The sequence below is a fragment of the Sinohyriopsis cumingii genome, chromosome 16 (assembly GCF_028554795.1).
Source record: "Sinohyriopsis cumingii isolate HCF-2022 chromosome 16, ASM2855479v2, whole genome shotgun sequence".
In the NCBI taxonomy this organism is placed as follows: Eukaryota; Metazoa; Mollusca; class Bivalvia; order Unionida; family Unionidae; genus Sinohyriopsis; species Sinohyriopsis cumingii.
This window is the reverse complement of record NC_142976.1, coordinates 49,965,610-49,982,681: the sequence shown is the minus strand read 5'-3', so window position 1 is coordinate 49,982,681 and position 17,072 is coordinate 49,965,610. Positions and strand designations below refer to the sequence as shown.

At 34.4% G+C, this 17,072-nt stretch overlaps 1 protein-coding gene across 9 annotated transcripts in view; it reads left to right on the top strand.

Annotated features, from left to right (window-relative positions):
• LOC149780391 (uncharacterized) overlaps positions 1–16,848 on the top strand; it is a 59,460-nt gene extending 42,612 nt beyond the window's left edge. For 6 of the 9 annotated variants that reach the window (XM_089937304.1, XM_089937307.1, XM_089937309.1 and 3 more), the window contains 5 exons: positions 2,753–3,020; positions 10,929–10,984; positions 11,978–12,110; positions 13,008–13,184; positions 13,472–16,848. In XM_089937304.1, coding sequence (XP_089793430.1) covers positions 2,753–3,020; positions 10,929–10,984; positions 11,978–12,110; positions 13,008–13,168 — 618 coding nt within the window. In that variant the 3' untranslated portion in view covers positions 13,169–13,184; positions 13,472–16,848. The other 3 variants (XM_089937311.1, XM_089937312.1, XM_089937310.1) reach the window with 3 other exon arrangements.
• Positions 16,849–17,072: the final 224 nt, after the last annotated feature.

The following is a 17,072-nucleotide window of genomic DNA, read 5'->3' as shown; positions in this document are numbered from 1 at the left end:
CTTCTTGCTGGTTTATAATTCCCAGTGATGATTGAAGTTACCTGCATGTCATCATATGTTGGAATGTAAGTCCCGTATGACCTCTACACCCTCTCGTTCAATTTAGTATAGAGATAGATAGATAGATACATAGATAGATACATAGATACATACATAGATACATACATAGATACATACATAGATACATACATAGATACATAGATAGATACATACATAGATACATACATAGATACATACATAGATACATACATAGATACATACATAGATACATACATAGATACATAGATAGAAAGATATATATCTGTGTGTATATGTATGCTACAATATTGAGCTATAATGTTATGTATAGTTTTCTATGTAATGAGTGCTGACAGATAAGACGATAAAAGGTTCCGTTCCTAAAATAATATGTTGCCCATCGTACCCTAAAGGTGGCAAAAGGTGAACGTATCTGAAAGAATGCAAACTATGCCAAATTATGCCAGATGCCTCACCAAGATAACATGTTGCTGATACGATGAAACAATATCTAATAAGAAGTATTTTAAAAATGTTCATGGATACAAATTAAGCAAATTCCTAAATAACACGAAAGTTATGTAGATTAAGTACATTAATCTGTAGATTAAGTACATTGATCTGTAGATTAAGTAAATTATATGACCGAATATTTAAATCATGTTTAAATATTTAAATCCAATCTAAAATCAAACTTGTTCTTTACATTTAAATTTGTCTTTAATTGTGTTATGCATAGCTAAAATATTTCTCAGAACGTATTTCATTCTACCATTCCTTTGTGTCCCTATTGCTCCATCCTCTATACTGCCATCACTAGCAATTGATATTCATACTTAATCTCATATGTCAATTACTAAACATCAGATAACAAAGTTGTAAATTATTTTGATTAAATAACCATAGATAAAAATAATAATATTAGAATACTAACAATTGCGAAGATTGCAGCAGTAATCCAACTAATAGCGTCCTATATATAACAAATCATTTTATAGTGATTGTACTTCATACTTTCTTAATAGTCCATACAACAATGGGTAGAATAATAACTCAGGATTAAAACAAACAACAGATTATGGTAGTGCACCTTCAAAGACGGAAATAACAGAAGGACATTCAGGGTCAAGCGGGGATCAAAGGTTTTGGAAGTTACTTACCTTGTCTCTTTTAGAGTATGAGATAAAGGGTCCTATGTCAGAATGGGTCATAAGTTTAATCAGAGGTAATTTTTTCACTCGCTATGGTGTTTTTCTTTCAGATTATTGGTTTTTCCAACATCAAGCTCGCGTGGAGCACCTGTGCTTCTAGCTATGTAATAATATAACTCCATTTGAGGACAACTACTTCTAATAATGTTAGGTTGTACCCCCAATATTGAATGCCAGTTATGGTTCCATATTGCCATATCCCATATGCCTAGTAGACCACATAAATGGAGGTCATTTACATCTAACAGTATTTCCACTTAGCACCAATGATAAACGTAATGTTTTTTCGAACTTAGGATATTCCGTATGGCCCCAAGTACAGCATGTTTTAGAATTATGATAAAAATAGCAAACATTAATTTACAACAGTGTTTATATTTCTGTTTGTATTCATCAATTATTTATTAAAAACAAAAAGCATCTTTGATTTGGTCTTTCAACAACAACAACAACAGAACCAATAATAATAATAATAATAATAGTAATAATAATGTCACACTTTCTTGCTTTTTAAATGTAGTCAAAGCACCAAAAGTTTAACTGCTACTTAATTATACATTTACAAACGTATTACCAAGCCACTTTTATTCACACAGAACTTTTGGATGGATGTGTAGCGTTTACTAAATTACTCGTGGGTTGGATGGATTTTTTGTACTACCTGTTTGTCTTCTTGATCATTAACCACTTTGGGAAGTACAGGTGTAATGATATGGCTATGGAGAACCCCCGAAGTCTGATTCTGCACATTATTTCTTACACGTGCTATTTTAAACAGCGTGTGTAAATAAGGCGACTCTCTCTCTCTCTCTCTCTCTTCTCGTCGACCTAAAAATCTTAAGCAGCGATCCAAATAGTATATTCTAAACTTAACAAAATTCCATAACTGAACACTTCTTGACTTTGTAGTATGCATATTAAAATGCTTTAACATCTAAAGGTGCAGGAGGAGCCACTTGTTTCTCTTCTTTCGATGTTAAAACATAATATTACATACAAATCTGTGCAATCTTAAGTTCACAAATTATCAGGAATCGTCATCTGTGTAAAGGTTCGGATTTTCATTGTCTAAAGAGAAGGAAATAGGTACAATGTTAAATTGAGGTCAAATTTCTCTGTCTCACATACACACACATAGTTCCAGTATTTCTAGCCCTCGTAGCTATTACAATCAAATGCACAATATATACATTGTCTGGAATCATGAAACAATATTGGGGTGGGAGGTGGTGGAGGACCAACAATCGATACAGGCTATGCATATATATATATATATATATCTATATATATATATATATATATATATATATATATATATATATATATATATATATATATATACAATTTCAAAAAAGAATAACAAATAGCAATGAATTTATACTAAGCAAGGGCAAGAAAATTTGCACTTGTCACTTTTAACAATAATGGATCTGTGCATTGATATTTGTGAAAACTGAATAACTAGATGCAATACAAATAATGGGCAAATTTACTTCTGCTGAACTGTTTTGTCTTATTTACAGTCCACTTCGGAAGCATTCGCAGTGGGCTGCTTTGGGTGTTTTGGAGCCAGAGTTTCCAAAAACAAGAAGAAGGCTAAAGAACAGTACAATGAAAAGTTGAATAAGGATGAAAATATATTGGCCCTGCGTACTTGGAAGGACCAGGAAATGACAACCCCGTCTGACAATGACTCACAAACAGTTTCTTTGGAAATTGGAGATCCTTCACCTCATGATGTTCCGACTGAGGCAAGAGAGCCTGTTTCACTTGATGAGGATGTCACGCAAGGTTAGTGGTCAGTTATTTATCAATTATTTATCTTGATCATTAGACCTTTTCATCCGAATGTGTACTAGGGATTGCAGTTTCCAGGTACTGAGTTTATATAAAGGAGCTAAGCAAATGAGCTTTGTCACTTTCCAATTTATAAATACATACCAATTTACCAGCACAGTCCATGATACATGTATGTTGAGCTTATCAATGAGATTGTATTGTTTCATTTTCTTTATCTGGTCTTTATAGATTTGTATTTTCTTATTGTGTATCCTCTTTGTTTTGAATAATTTCTTACTAGTCCTACTATTGTCCGATTACGCCAACCCTTAGTACACTACAGGTGGCCATCTTAGCCTTGTTATGGAAAATGTTGATTAAATGAATGAAATATGTGTAATGAAAGTCAATAAGAAATACCAGGTCTAACCTTGTTGCTGATAATTTTAATTTAGATTAATAATTTACTGCCCTACAGAGACATATATATGCACCAGCTGCAGTGGACTAGTTGGAGTGTGCATGTATGTGATTCTTCTGTTGGTAGGCCCAAAATATTGTTTTAAAAGCTGACTACTGCACATTCAGTTTTATAGTTGATATATTCCAAACACGACATTTTACCTGTTATGTCAAAACATTTGAGGGAAACCAGCCAAAACTAGTCTACTGGAGTCAGAAAATGTTCCACCAGTATACTGATAGGTGCGAGGATGCGTGGCAGATCCATTACTCATGAGACATTTACATGTTTATACAACAATGTGTTAGTTGATTACTTTTTTCCTGGAATAATGGTAGTTTAAAGGCCAAATGTAGAATGTCTTTTGAGGTGTCATCAGTGATAATGGAATGAAAGGCGGTGATGATGTAACTGAGCCCCTGAAGAAAATCGGCCAACCGTTGATGGAAGTGAGATAAGACCATAACAAATTATTTCGGCATACTCACACCAGTAACCATTTTTATATAAACAAGTTCTGTTTTTGTGCCATTTTATTGTCCAAGATGCTTTACAAGGAATATTTGATGGCAGCTTATGTATTTTTTTATTCAGTGCGAGTCAGTGCAAGTCAAAATTAAGAAATGTATGCTTTTATTGAATATTAAGAAACCACCGGCTAAGAAATATTGCAAATTCAACAGTGCATATATATCAAAGTTTTAAGCGTGTACAGGTGAATATCAAAGATGCTGAGCTTGAATTCATTTTTCAAAGGTATTTACCTTTTTGTACTTTATGGACATAAAATAAGATCAATTCCTATATGAAATTTATGTAACAGTATTTTACAAGCAGATTAATTTTAAAGTTGGGATACGTTATTTATGAAAGCATAAATATATCATGTATTTTTCATTGTTTATTTAAAGTCAAAATCAATTTTTTTTAATATACGGGGTGAAACCTGCCAAAAAGAAATTTAGATCTGAGCCATAAAGAGACAGAAGACATTTGTCATGATATTGCAACATTCAATACTGATATATTATCCATTCGTTGCAAAACTACAAAGCGATTCAGGGGAAAAAATGGACCATAAAACTACTGAGAACATATTATGTGAAAAGCTTAGTAAACACAGTGAATGTCATCAGTGGTCACCAGATAGTAATCATGTGAAGGAATCTAAAACACTTTTCGATGCTATTAACAACATTTGCAGTAAATAATTTTCATCATCTGACAATATATCAGAATCTAAATCCAGTGTATGATCGGGCATGTTATGTCTTATACTATGAAGAGAATACACCTTAAAAATGTTGGCCATGCCCTTATCATCCATCTTTGATGATAACAATCTTGACATTTGTTCAAACGAGATATATGTACTAACCTCTTTCGTCAACAGATCAAAATGTTAGCGCAAGCTATGATACCATAGCAAGGACAGATTATCATAAATCGAGCTCAGAATATTTGATCTTTTAATGCAACAGAACATACGTTTGACTTCTAACGTCATGAACATCAGCTAAGTTAACGTTGACGCAGGATAGTATTTGGACGAGACGATGAAGAAAAACTGAGAAACATGATATGTTTGAATGGTCAAACCCAGAGCATGATATTCAGTGTCTCGACTGGATCTATTACAAAATCATTCTGGAAGCTTAAAAGTAATCATTGGGTAACCAGTGCATGCAATTGATCTTTCTGCTTGCTGTAAATGGCATTGCATGTGTTACGAAGGCCGTGTCACTTGTGTTGAAAGGATGTACGCAACTGAATACTTTGTTAATTTCCCCATTGTCCTTCTTTGTCCTTTGTGATCAGTGGTCAGACTCACAGATTAGGGTATTTAGTGAACGTTTTCAATGGGTGAAGATTCTAGATGTCAGAGATTTAGAGTCCATCATTGACATTAGCTTTATTGTATGTCTGTTCAAGTGTTTAGCTTCTTACATTTATGAGTTTGCTTTAGCCTCAAATGTGTGTTCAAATATAAAATGGATATGAATTGATTGTATTGCTTATGCGGATTATTTTTTAGCATGTTATGTCACTCTAATTTTCTATTTGCATATTCGCTTGCTCATCGAATCAATTAAACGAGTTGATAGAATTCTCAAAGTTTTCTAGAATATTGTCCTCTATTTTGATTTATTACGTATGACAGTTTAGGGCTATCCCTACTTCTTGAAGTAGATTAGTACTTCAATATTGAACTGTGTTTAGTCAGTTTCAAACAAGAAAGACTGACGGTAATAGGAGAATAATATAAGCAATATGTACAAAATAAACAGAACATTGTGTCCACCAATGCTGAACTATATGTGTCATCATATCTGGTGAATTCCAAAGCATGTCTACTAATTAGGCTAGCAACTGTTATCACCAAAGGTTGTTTTAAAAATGTAACCACTTTATTGCGAATGTAGTTTTGTGTCACAGTTGAAATATATGAAAAATGATAATAGTGTAAATTTATATGTGTCACATAGTCGAATCGGCCAGAATTACAGGCCATCACTTAAACAGGTAAATGTATTGTCTAGTAAACTTACAACTACAGCATTAATATGCGATAAATCTAGCAGAGCTCAGACTGAGCGTGTTTAGCAGTTCATTGGAATACTGTGTGAAAAAATATTATCCGACAGCAGGTTGGTCAGTAAAAGGAGTTTGCAGATTTGTCAGTTCAAAACAATGGTTGCATGTGTGACTAACTTGTTGCATGGCATTTTTTGACTAAAATTCAGAACTGGTGAGCTGAAATAGTTAACTGGTCGCTGCCAGCAAACTTAAAAGTCATAAAATAACTTCTACATAATGACATGAACATTTTCATGTTACAAGAATATAGTACACTTTCATTTACGGCATAATCCCATTTTCATTGCACGATTCCTGTTCATTTGGTAACGAAAATAGCAATGTTTATATTTGACAGATCCGCTATACCTGTCAGATGTTTGGGTTGGTTCCTTTCCTTTAGCTCTGCAAACAACTGTCTATCATTGTAAACCAGATAATGCACTTTCTAAAAAAAGCTATTTCAAAGACTATTTTCTCTAAACTCTCTTGGACGTATCAAAATCTTAGTGAAGGGATGCCACTTTTTTAAGCTGTGCCAAGTTTAGATTACATGGCAAGTTTATAGTATATTGGCCATGATTTGTATGGCGTGTACAGATTACAATGACAGGCGTATGTGTTGATTCATGATGAATATGGCAAGTTTACATTACAATGCCAGGCCTACATGTTGGCCCATCATTATTTGGCATGTTTTGATTACATTGCCTTGCTCCACAATTTATTTGCAATATTAATATTACAGGCTTATGTGCTTAGGCCATGCTTTCTACGGCATGATAAGATTACAATGCCAGCATATGTGTTGGCCCATGAATTGTATTGCATGTTTTGATTGCAATCTCTGGCCTAGGTGTTGCCCCATGATGTGTATGGCATGTTTAGATTACAATGCCAAGCCTACGTTTCGATCCATGATTTGCATGTTCAGATTACAATGCCAGGCCTGTGTGTTTGGTATATGATGTATATGGTAAGTTTGATTACAATACCATGCCTACATGATGGCCCATTATTTGCATGGCATATTTAGATTACAATGCCATACCTACTTGTTTGGTCCACGGTTTATATGGAATGTTAAAAGTGCAATATCAAACCATCGTAATGGCCCGTATTTTATTACATGTTTAGATTCTAAAGTTATCCCTACATGATGTATCTTGGTTTGTATGGCATGTCTAGATTATCATGACATGTTTTCGTGTTTGGCACCATGATTGACATAGCATTTTTTAGATTCCAAGACCAGGCCTACGTGAATTTTATGGCATATATAGATCACGATGTCAGGCCTACATGTTGGTACAAAAGTTGTATGGCGTATTTTAGTTACAATGCCAGTCATAGGGTTTGATCCCTGATTTGTATGGTATATTTAGAGTACCATGTCAGGTCTACGTGTTTGTCCATGATTTGTATGCTATATTTACAGTACCATGTCAGGTCTACGTGTTTGTCCATGATTTGTATGCTATATTTACAGTACCATGTCAGGTCTACGTGTTTGTCCATGATTTGTATGCTATATTTACAGTACCATGTCAGGCCTATGTGTTGGCTCATGATTTGTTTGGTATGTTAAATTACAATGCTAAGGCTATGTATTGGCCCATGATTTGAAGCATTCACGTGAAACGTACAACCCTAAACCCCATTGATACAAGAGATGATGCAGTACCCATTGGTACAGAATGAATCTTAGCTTTAAAATGGTCCATCCAGAGTATGACCGAAATCCACTAAGAATTTTAGGAAATATAAGCAAATGAGCACTTTAACCAGTACCTTAATGCTGATGTTTTACTATAATAACTTAACCGTGAGTCAAAGGGGCAAGCAATCATGTAAGAGAATGAATGAATCACATTTGAATCAGCATCATGTCAATCCATGAAGCAGTTTATGAAATATAAGCGAATGAAAAAATACCTTAACCAAAACCCTAGTTTTCTGTGACAGAACATATCATTTTGTTCACGTCCTTGAAAGTGGATTTGGCATTGGTCGTGATTAACTCATGGAAGTTAGTGCAAAGTCTGAATGCCATCAGCGGTGAGTGAGTATGTACTAAGCACACTTAATCATCTGCAAACTGATAATGGTTTAGAGCCCATCGGAGATCACTCTAATACTTGACCTGATATAACGGTATGGCCATACATTCACCCTGTGTTCATGTGTCTACTACCAATTAGGAATACATATTACATTATTATTTAACAAACTTGGAATGTGAGCTTATATAATGAGAGTCTCCGACAAATCGAAATAGACGAGATGCATACAGATTAATCAGGTGTATATAGATTGATGAGCTTGCAAGCCTCTGGAAGCCTCATTTCAAATCTGATTTTCATCAACATTTGAAATATGAGTTTTTATAATCAAAGTCAATGAGGAACAAGATCCATCCATATTAAAGAGGTGAATTTGCATTTATTTGGCTGAACTAACGGTCTAGAAGCCATAATTCTGGTCCTATGAGATCAAATGGGAAAAAGTGATTATATAATGAAGTGAACAGTGTCTACCCGCATCAATGAGCTCTTCTTTCATTTAATTGGCTGAGCCTGATGTCAGCCTTCAAGGCACATTTTTCAGAATTTCATCAAACTAAAACTATAGATTATATCAACGAGACAACTTGTATCTGATTGGATGAAATGGCTAACTGTCTAGATCGAGATAATATATTTATCATCCGTTTTCAATCACACTTTTTACATGGGTTTATATCGTTGTATATGCAGTTACAAACTAGCTTAATAACAAATTTGTACCAGGATAAGTAAAACTGGTATAATGAACAAGACAAAATTTGAGAGATAATTTACCTGGGTTGTGTTCTTACAATACTACATATACCTACTTAGTGAATTGACTATTAGTAACGTTATTCATGCCAGGTGAGTGATGTCATGCCCTCGTGGGCCTTTGTCTGTAATTCCTCTTTCATTTGCCTTAATTAAAGTCTTTACCATTTATTCCAGTTCTGTTGATTGATTACTGCTCTCTTTCTCTCTCTCTCTCTCTCTCTCTCTCTCTCTCTCTCTCTCTCTCAGGCAAACAAATTTCACGAATTAGTGTTTCATGTCATAATATTCAGACTGGTGCTACAATTTTCACATCAGCTGCCCCTTGGTTTCAAAAGCTGACGCATGTTTGTACTCGGAGTGCTGTACTGTACATGATAACGAAAAGTACCAGGTTTGTCCAAATACATTTTTTCTACAATAATTTTTCGGAAAGATCAAAACTTTTGTGTTTCGCCAAAAAGGTATGAATCTGCATGCTTAGTTTTTAATATTAATTTATTTAATCTTAGTCAACGTTCACTTAGTGAGATATGGTCAAAAAATGTGGGTTAACTCATTTTTTTTCTCACTTCATTTGTTTCCAAGGGCACTGGATTGTCTTTCCGTTTCATAGTCTTGAATACCAGAGTGGCACACTTGATCCAGCCCAGTCCCCCGACTTGCTCTCTCTGTATGCGTAGTTGAATGACTACGATTGGTGATATGAATTGTACAGAAATAGTGCTTATCAAGCAAACTGCATGATCTAATTAAAATAATAACTTGCTTAATTCATCTTTATAGCTATTGATACACACATTTCAAGTCAGACAGATATTCTGCAGTGGCATGATATCCTTCTTAAGTCAGACATATATTATTTAGTGGTTGGACATCCTTTTCAAGTCAAACAAATATTATATAGTGAATGCTTCCGATGTACATCAGACACTTTACAGGTCTGACAGAACTGGGTGTGAGGGACACTCGGAAACCGATTATGAACATTCTTATTTTAAATATTATCTACTAAAATTATGAATGATGCGCAAGTAAAGAGAGTTTTAGAAAATATTTAGTTTGATTTACCCAGATATCATATGTACATTGTTAATGTTCTTCAAAAACTAATTTAAGGATTTGATACAGGTTGCCAATATGTGTTATTTTATACACAAATGATGGCCTTTTAGTATTTTGATCATTTCTCACTTATCTTGAAGTACTTCTTGTTTATATTTATTTGGAAGAGTTCCCAACGTTTTGTCTGATTCTTCATCTGTACAGTTTTAGACGTTTACTTTAATTGGAATTATTATTAATATAATTATATATATAAAATCCAAAATTTTAATCAGTATGTTTAGGTTTCACCCCATACAGAATGTACATGTAAGTAAGGAGATAACACGTACAATTTCAAAATTCCAGTCCTCAATTGAATATTCTCTGCAGTGTTGTTTTCCTAGGCACAGTTGCAATTATGGTCGCTAAACGTGATGGGTACATTCATTATGCCACTTATATTGGCTTCCATACAAATTAAATTGTAATGACCTACTTTTCTTGCTTAAGTGACTTTGTTTTGAGATTATGTACTGTGAAGCAGGTGAGTCACTGCGATGTTTTGGGACTTTGTACTGGAGAAGCAGGAAGATCACTCTGCTATGTTTTTCGTTTATGCACTGGTGAAGGGGGATGTCAATCCGTATTGCCTTGGTATTATGTACTGGTGAAAGAGGAGAATGAGTCTGTTATGTTTTGGGATTATGTATTGGTGAAGGAGGACAGCCAGACTGTTATGTTTTGAGATTAAGTCTTGGTGCAGTATGCGAGTCACTGCTATGTCTTTGGGGTTATGTGCTGTTGAAGCAGGCCGGTTATAGCATTCTACCAAATTCCCAGTTCACTGATAGCACATACCTTCAAAAGTTTTATCAGTTACTGGTATAAAAGAGAAAACAGTTTAATCTGGATTTCCTGTTTTGGGAAAAAGCAACTCGGTTAGGTGCATTTTCACCTTTGTCCTTTAATGGCGTATTTTCTTTAATCACAGTTGCATTGGCGAATTTATTTCAGGAAAAACACCTAAGCGGTCTGTGTTAGAACACAATGAAGCTACTCAAGGGGCGAAGGTAAGGCTTGCGGTACAGCACGATTGAAAATAAGCCGGTTCTAACATTACTTAATTCACTGATCTTTTTGAGAGGTCCATTTCATGTTCCGGCTCCATAAAATACCTAAACATTTCTAAACATCGGTCAAAATAAACACTCATAATCATCGTCAGTTTTCTTAATCTAAGTTCTGCTGAACTGTAGTACTTCCCATGATCAACCCAGGTAGACACCACTTTGAGTATGGAGAATGTCACACACACACACACACACACACACACACATATATATATAAAAATGATTATTTCAAAATACATTTGTGAATGAGGCAGTATCTATGTGATGTTCGTCTTCTTTTTTTTCAATTTATTTTCCATTATTGTAATCCTCAGGTAGATATATTAAACTTTCAAATATTTTGTAAACAAAAAATTGACACCATTGTTATGTAATTTACATCATTGCTCATAGGGCACAATATAAACAACGTTATATCTGTTTAGAACACTTGTTTTACAAAAACGCATTCAAAAGCCTGACGAAATGAATGCAAATCATTTCATATTCCTAATTAAAAATACTACAAATGTATTTGAGAAATTCTTTCAATAAAGTTTTGAATGTGCTTCAATATATCGGTAAACTTTATAAAGTGGTAAATACAAATGAATCAATACAACAGTATTTGGTTGTTTTATACTTTATTTGTACCTAATAATATATATTCAGCATTGAAAAATTGCTACACATACATCGCACCTGTGTTCTACATATGTGACACTTGTTGTCCGCAGCAACATAGACCAGCAGCTTTTTAACAATCACATTAAAATAAACCATTTTATAATCAGCAATTTAATCGGTTTTTGACAGATTTATATGCCCTTTGTGATCAATTTTTGTCATGATACGTACATTCAAATAAACGCATGCAACTAAAATATTAATATAAAACAAGTTATGTTTGATCAGTCTATATGGTTAGATCTAGCAATTATAATTTCTTTGCAGAATGAGATCGTTGAGACTCCCAAACAAAGGCCTCTTAATCGTACACAAGAGAGCAGTGACTCGGAGAATGACTCAGCAAGTGAGGACTCTAGTTCATCAGAGTCCTCAAATGACTCACCAGGTAACATTAAACGTAAAGTTCTTTCTTTATATTCTACAAACCCTTCTCAAAACTTACCAGGTACATTAAGTATCCTTGATTGGTTTAATGCGGTCATTGGTGGCAGAGAAAATTTGATTAGCTAGAAAAACCTTCCAGTGGATATGCAACTGCTGTATCCTTGCATATACTGGAACCAGTTGTTGAAACATAAATGGTCAGTACCACAACGGTGTTTTGTACTGAAATAAAATTTGTAATAGCCAATATAAACTATTTGTTATGATTTTAGTGTTTCAAGCAATAAATATACTGTGCAATGGAGAATTGTTGTTGTTGTTGTTGTTATAGGGTTTAACGCCATTTTTCAGCACACGATAGGCTGTACATGGCGGCCAGTATTAATGGTGGAGGAAGAACCCGGGAAAACCCCGGAAAGAACTACCGACCCACAGGAAGCTACTGGCAAGTTTTCTCACATACCCACATTGGCTGAATCCGAGACTGGACCCCACGCAGACAGAGGTGAGATGGCAATGATCCGCAACGGGGAGCGCTTTATACCACTTGGCCACTCGGGGCCCCCGCAATGGAGAATCAATATATACATGATGTCATGACATGCATCGTGTTTTGGATGTTATTCAAGGCAACATATTACCGGTATTTCCATTGTAGTGCTTACCAGAGATTCCATATTTCTTATACATTGAATTTTATACGAAAAGACACCCCAGCTTAGCATAGTACAGTAGCAGAACAAAATATACACTCAGTGTCATCCAGGTTCTTGTCATTAATCGGAACATATAAATCAAGACATAAGTCTGCATAAATAATTGGAAATAAAACTTGTCATCTTTTGACAGTTTTTGCTATTTATTTCTTTCATGGGATCACATCGGATAGCACCTATTTTTTTTTACATAGTTGAGGAGACAAAAGGCTTGAGAAATGAGAAACATTCTAAAACAGCTATAATGGGCACCAATAGTGGAATTGTTTCTGTAGGAGGAAGCAGTAAGAGCAAATTTGTCCAGATCAATTTTGTGGAGAAGGCAAATAAAAAGAAAAGGAAGAAGAAAAAGTAGAGTAGTTATCATTAAGGTAAGCTAAAGCACACAAACATGTATATGATGGTTTACACATCAATGTCAGCCAGAGGACTAAACCATGTAAATCAAGTTTTCAGCTGTTTTGTATCTTCTTACTTGCTCTTGTCTATAACTCCTGTTAAAAAGCAGATGGTGCATTTTTCTGAACACTTGTTAGTCTCTTCTTGTCAAGCTGACTAATTTCACTGCCTTCAGATTAGTGTAAAACTGTGCAATATTCTACATATATTTCAGAGCTACATTAATTGCACGAACCTTTCACTAGATTTATCTTTACAGAGTAAACCCCTTCGAGATCCAACAGTGTACATGGACTTTGACCATGAGTTACCACATGGCCTCTTTTAATATTCCAGAAGAGAAAAAGACACTTCACTTCAACTTTGAACCAATTATCAACCAGGGAAATGAATCACCTGACACTGCTGCGCTCAAACTGAAACCAAACAATAGGGGACTGGATTCAAATTTTCCACCCAAACATTTGAACTTTGTAGAAAGAAAAGATCATGTTTTTGGGCAAAACAGTGGTGACAATAATGGGTTTGACAGATAAGCAACGAGAAAAAAATTGAAGGAAAATATGTATAAACAGTTTCAACATTGAAGCATGTAGCTCCAAGTATGTATTCGGGTGAAGTATCCAGTTGCTCGAAAGCAGATCATGGCAGCATGTTTGATTGCATCTTAAAAATGTAGTATATAGATCACCTGGTTTTTGTTAGTAAGCACGATTGCGTGCCTTAAGTGGTAACCATACTACTCCATGGATATCCAGACTGCATATATGATGATCCTGACCAAACGATAGAAAATATAAATATCTGGCAGGAATTCATTTTTGAGTATGGAGTGTGTTTGACAAAACAAATTTATGGTATCAGATTTGGAACCATGGACTGGCATAAGATATATTTGAACCCAAACTCCGAGACTGGCATTACTCCAAAGCCTCAGAAAGTCCCCAGATGATTGTAAGCGCGGATTATAATGAGTTATGATCATATGTAAATAAGCACCAGCCAGCAATTTGTTTGTGAGCAGAGGCTCGTTAAAGCCCACCACTTATCCTATTCTGTTCAATAAAACATGTTTCTCTTGTTAATTTTGTGGAATGCTAACAAATGTGTGTAAAGAAAAGTATATATATAACTACTAAGTAGCAGGTTAAACACTGTGTGATTGTTGTAAAGTCATTCACATCCTTAAACACTCATCCACGAATGGTGATGTCTGTATAGTATCAAACATAATATAATTGTGTCTGATATGAGATTCACTACTTATGTGGCCTTCATTTGTTGGCAATGTACTCTCAAAGTTTTTAATTGGGTGTATAATGTTAAATTAAGTGTATAATTTTAAATATCACAGAGAGTATTTGTTTTGAGAAATGTAGACCTGTGTACCTCTCCCTTAATAGGTGACACACAGTTTGATCGAAAAGCAATGATCACAGCATCAGCAATTATAGGAATAATGAAATGACCATTGAACAATTAATACTGCGATGGACAGTGGGTGTGTGTGTGTGTGTGTGTGTGTGTGTGTCAGAAGCAAGTTATGGTTTAGTTCAGGCTTAATAATCACGATGGAAATAATTTTTAATAGCTTTTTCTAATGCAATGCTTTGGTTTTTGTGTAAAAGACTATTATTTAAATATTTCTAATCTCTGCAGGACCGTTGAATAAATTGCTCAAAGCGGTTTCAACAAAAATCATGTATGCCAGCAAATGTATTTTGTATTGAATGCACTGCTTCTTGCAGGTAAATGTGGATACATTCTAACATTATACATATTTAGGGAGAAAACGTTGAAACTAGATTGTTCTATAGTTATTGTAAAATGCTGATGATGTGCTACAATCGCAAGTTATAGCAAACATTTTGCTCATCCTGGAGCAACCTCTTAGCGACAACTCAGGCATGTTAATTTTAACTTAATTTTAAGTTTGGAACTCGCTGGTCCTTATTTAGCCTTTCATTTTTAACTAAGCTTTCATTCGCCTTGTGTGCCTTTTGCTTGGTTCCGTTGTAATCTGATCATATTAATGAATGCGTACGATAGACCACTAATTAATCTTAACTACTTAAATTGTGTTATATCTACTTACATGGTTTCTCAATGAATGAGTATTCAGAGGAAATGAATAAACACATTCCTATAACTGATAAGTCTTTCGCGTTGAGTTTTGCATACATTATGGCACTGCTTGATTTGAAGAAAAGACTAATTAATATGATTATTCGATCCAATAACCTAAAACTGAGTTTCACATGACAAAGCGTATTCAACAGGTAATTTTTTTTAAATGTTGTCACTAGAGGCATTACTGACGTTTTACATCATTTAAAATTCTTTGTATAATGTTCGTTGTGTAGTAATGAGAATATCTGCATAAAAACAGTTTAAGAAAATATATGAGAACTGGTCAAACGTTGCAAAGTTTTTACTGTTGAATGTAGTGACACTGCATTTGGCAAAGCTGCATTACTGATATCCCAAACCTGCTAAACCAGTTTAGTTTACTGCAGTGTGACAAATGTGATCCTAGCAAAGAATGCAGATGCGAACCAATGGCTAGTGCGGGGTGGTTCAGACTTTCAATGGTATTTCTGGCAGAGAAAGGTGCTGAAATTACGGGTGAAACTGCATTCTTCCTTCTCAGGCTATGGAGGATAGTCATAATGGTGATAACAAGACGTTTAAAAGAAATGTCCGGTTTTCATCTCAATAGATGTGCAAAAATACTGATGTTCGTTAGACGTTTTGACTTGAACGTGTTAAAATATGATCGAACTTGTTCGACACTTGTATATATGTGGACTATGTGCCAATAGAAACCTCGTGCATCCAACTACATTACCCACTTTATGAGAACATTTATTAATATCTAAACATTGCGTGGCATGGAAAACTATCAGAATTCATAGACAAACATGTGCGAGTACATTTCATTTATATTATTTGTTTGACGTTTATCGGCGATTAAGGGTAGAATCTTGGCCTACCTGAATTGTTGAAGTTTTAAAGATGTGTAATGAGATTTGAATTCAAGAACTAACCTCACTCACATATACGAAATTAAAATGTTCTAGTAGAGAACCAGCTACTATTCCTGTTCCTGTTAAACTAGCCTATGTACTGGACATACTATTGTGTCTTAAGTCAACTGACATTACTTTGTATATTCGTTTGAGAGTAATCATTTATTCAAACTGTTCCTTGGAATGACAAAGTGCTCATTGAGCTGTTGGACTAATAAACTACTTTGGAATTTCTGTGGACTCGTTTAAAGACATTCTGGATTATGTCATTGTGATTAATCACGACTATTGGTATATTTCCACATTCAATATTGTTTGTACATTAGCACATTCAATATTGGAATTCAGTCGAACATTTTAAACTTTTGTATTCATCATAGAACATTTAGGATTATTGCGACTTAGTTCACAGTACTGTGATTTTCTCATAGATTTTAACATTGCGACTTAGACAGATAATGTATTTGTTAATTTTACTAACGCTGTTTATTTTTGTTACTTTAATTAAGGTAATATACTTGTGGCAATAGTTGCAGGCCTGTAACCATTACATGTATTGTCCTGAGAGTCCAAATATGATGAAGATTAAAATCTTCCTATACAAATATATTGATGTGATTGATATAATTAACCCCACAACTATATTGTTCTTTGAAACTTCCTAATGTCATTTCTCGTCAAAACTATATAAAAATCCAATAATAATAATTTATGCCTCTCATTCAAATTGCAAGCTCCAAATAGTTATATTCGTCAAGGTAATATTTATTACGTCAAATGTATTGATCTGTAATTTATCCCAGTACACAAATGTTGTTATAAATTTATAAA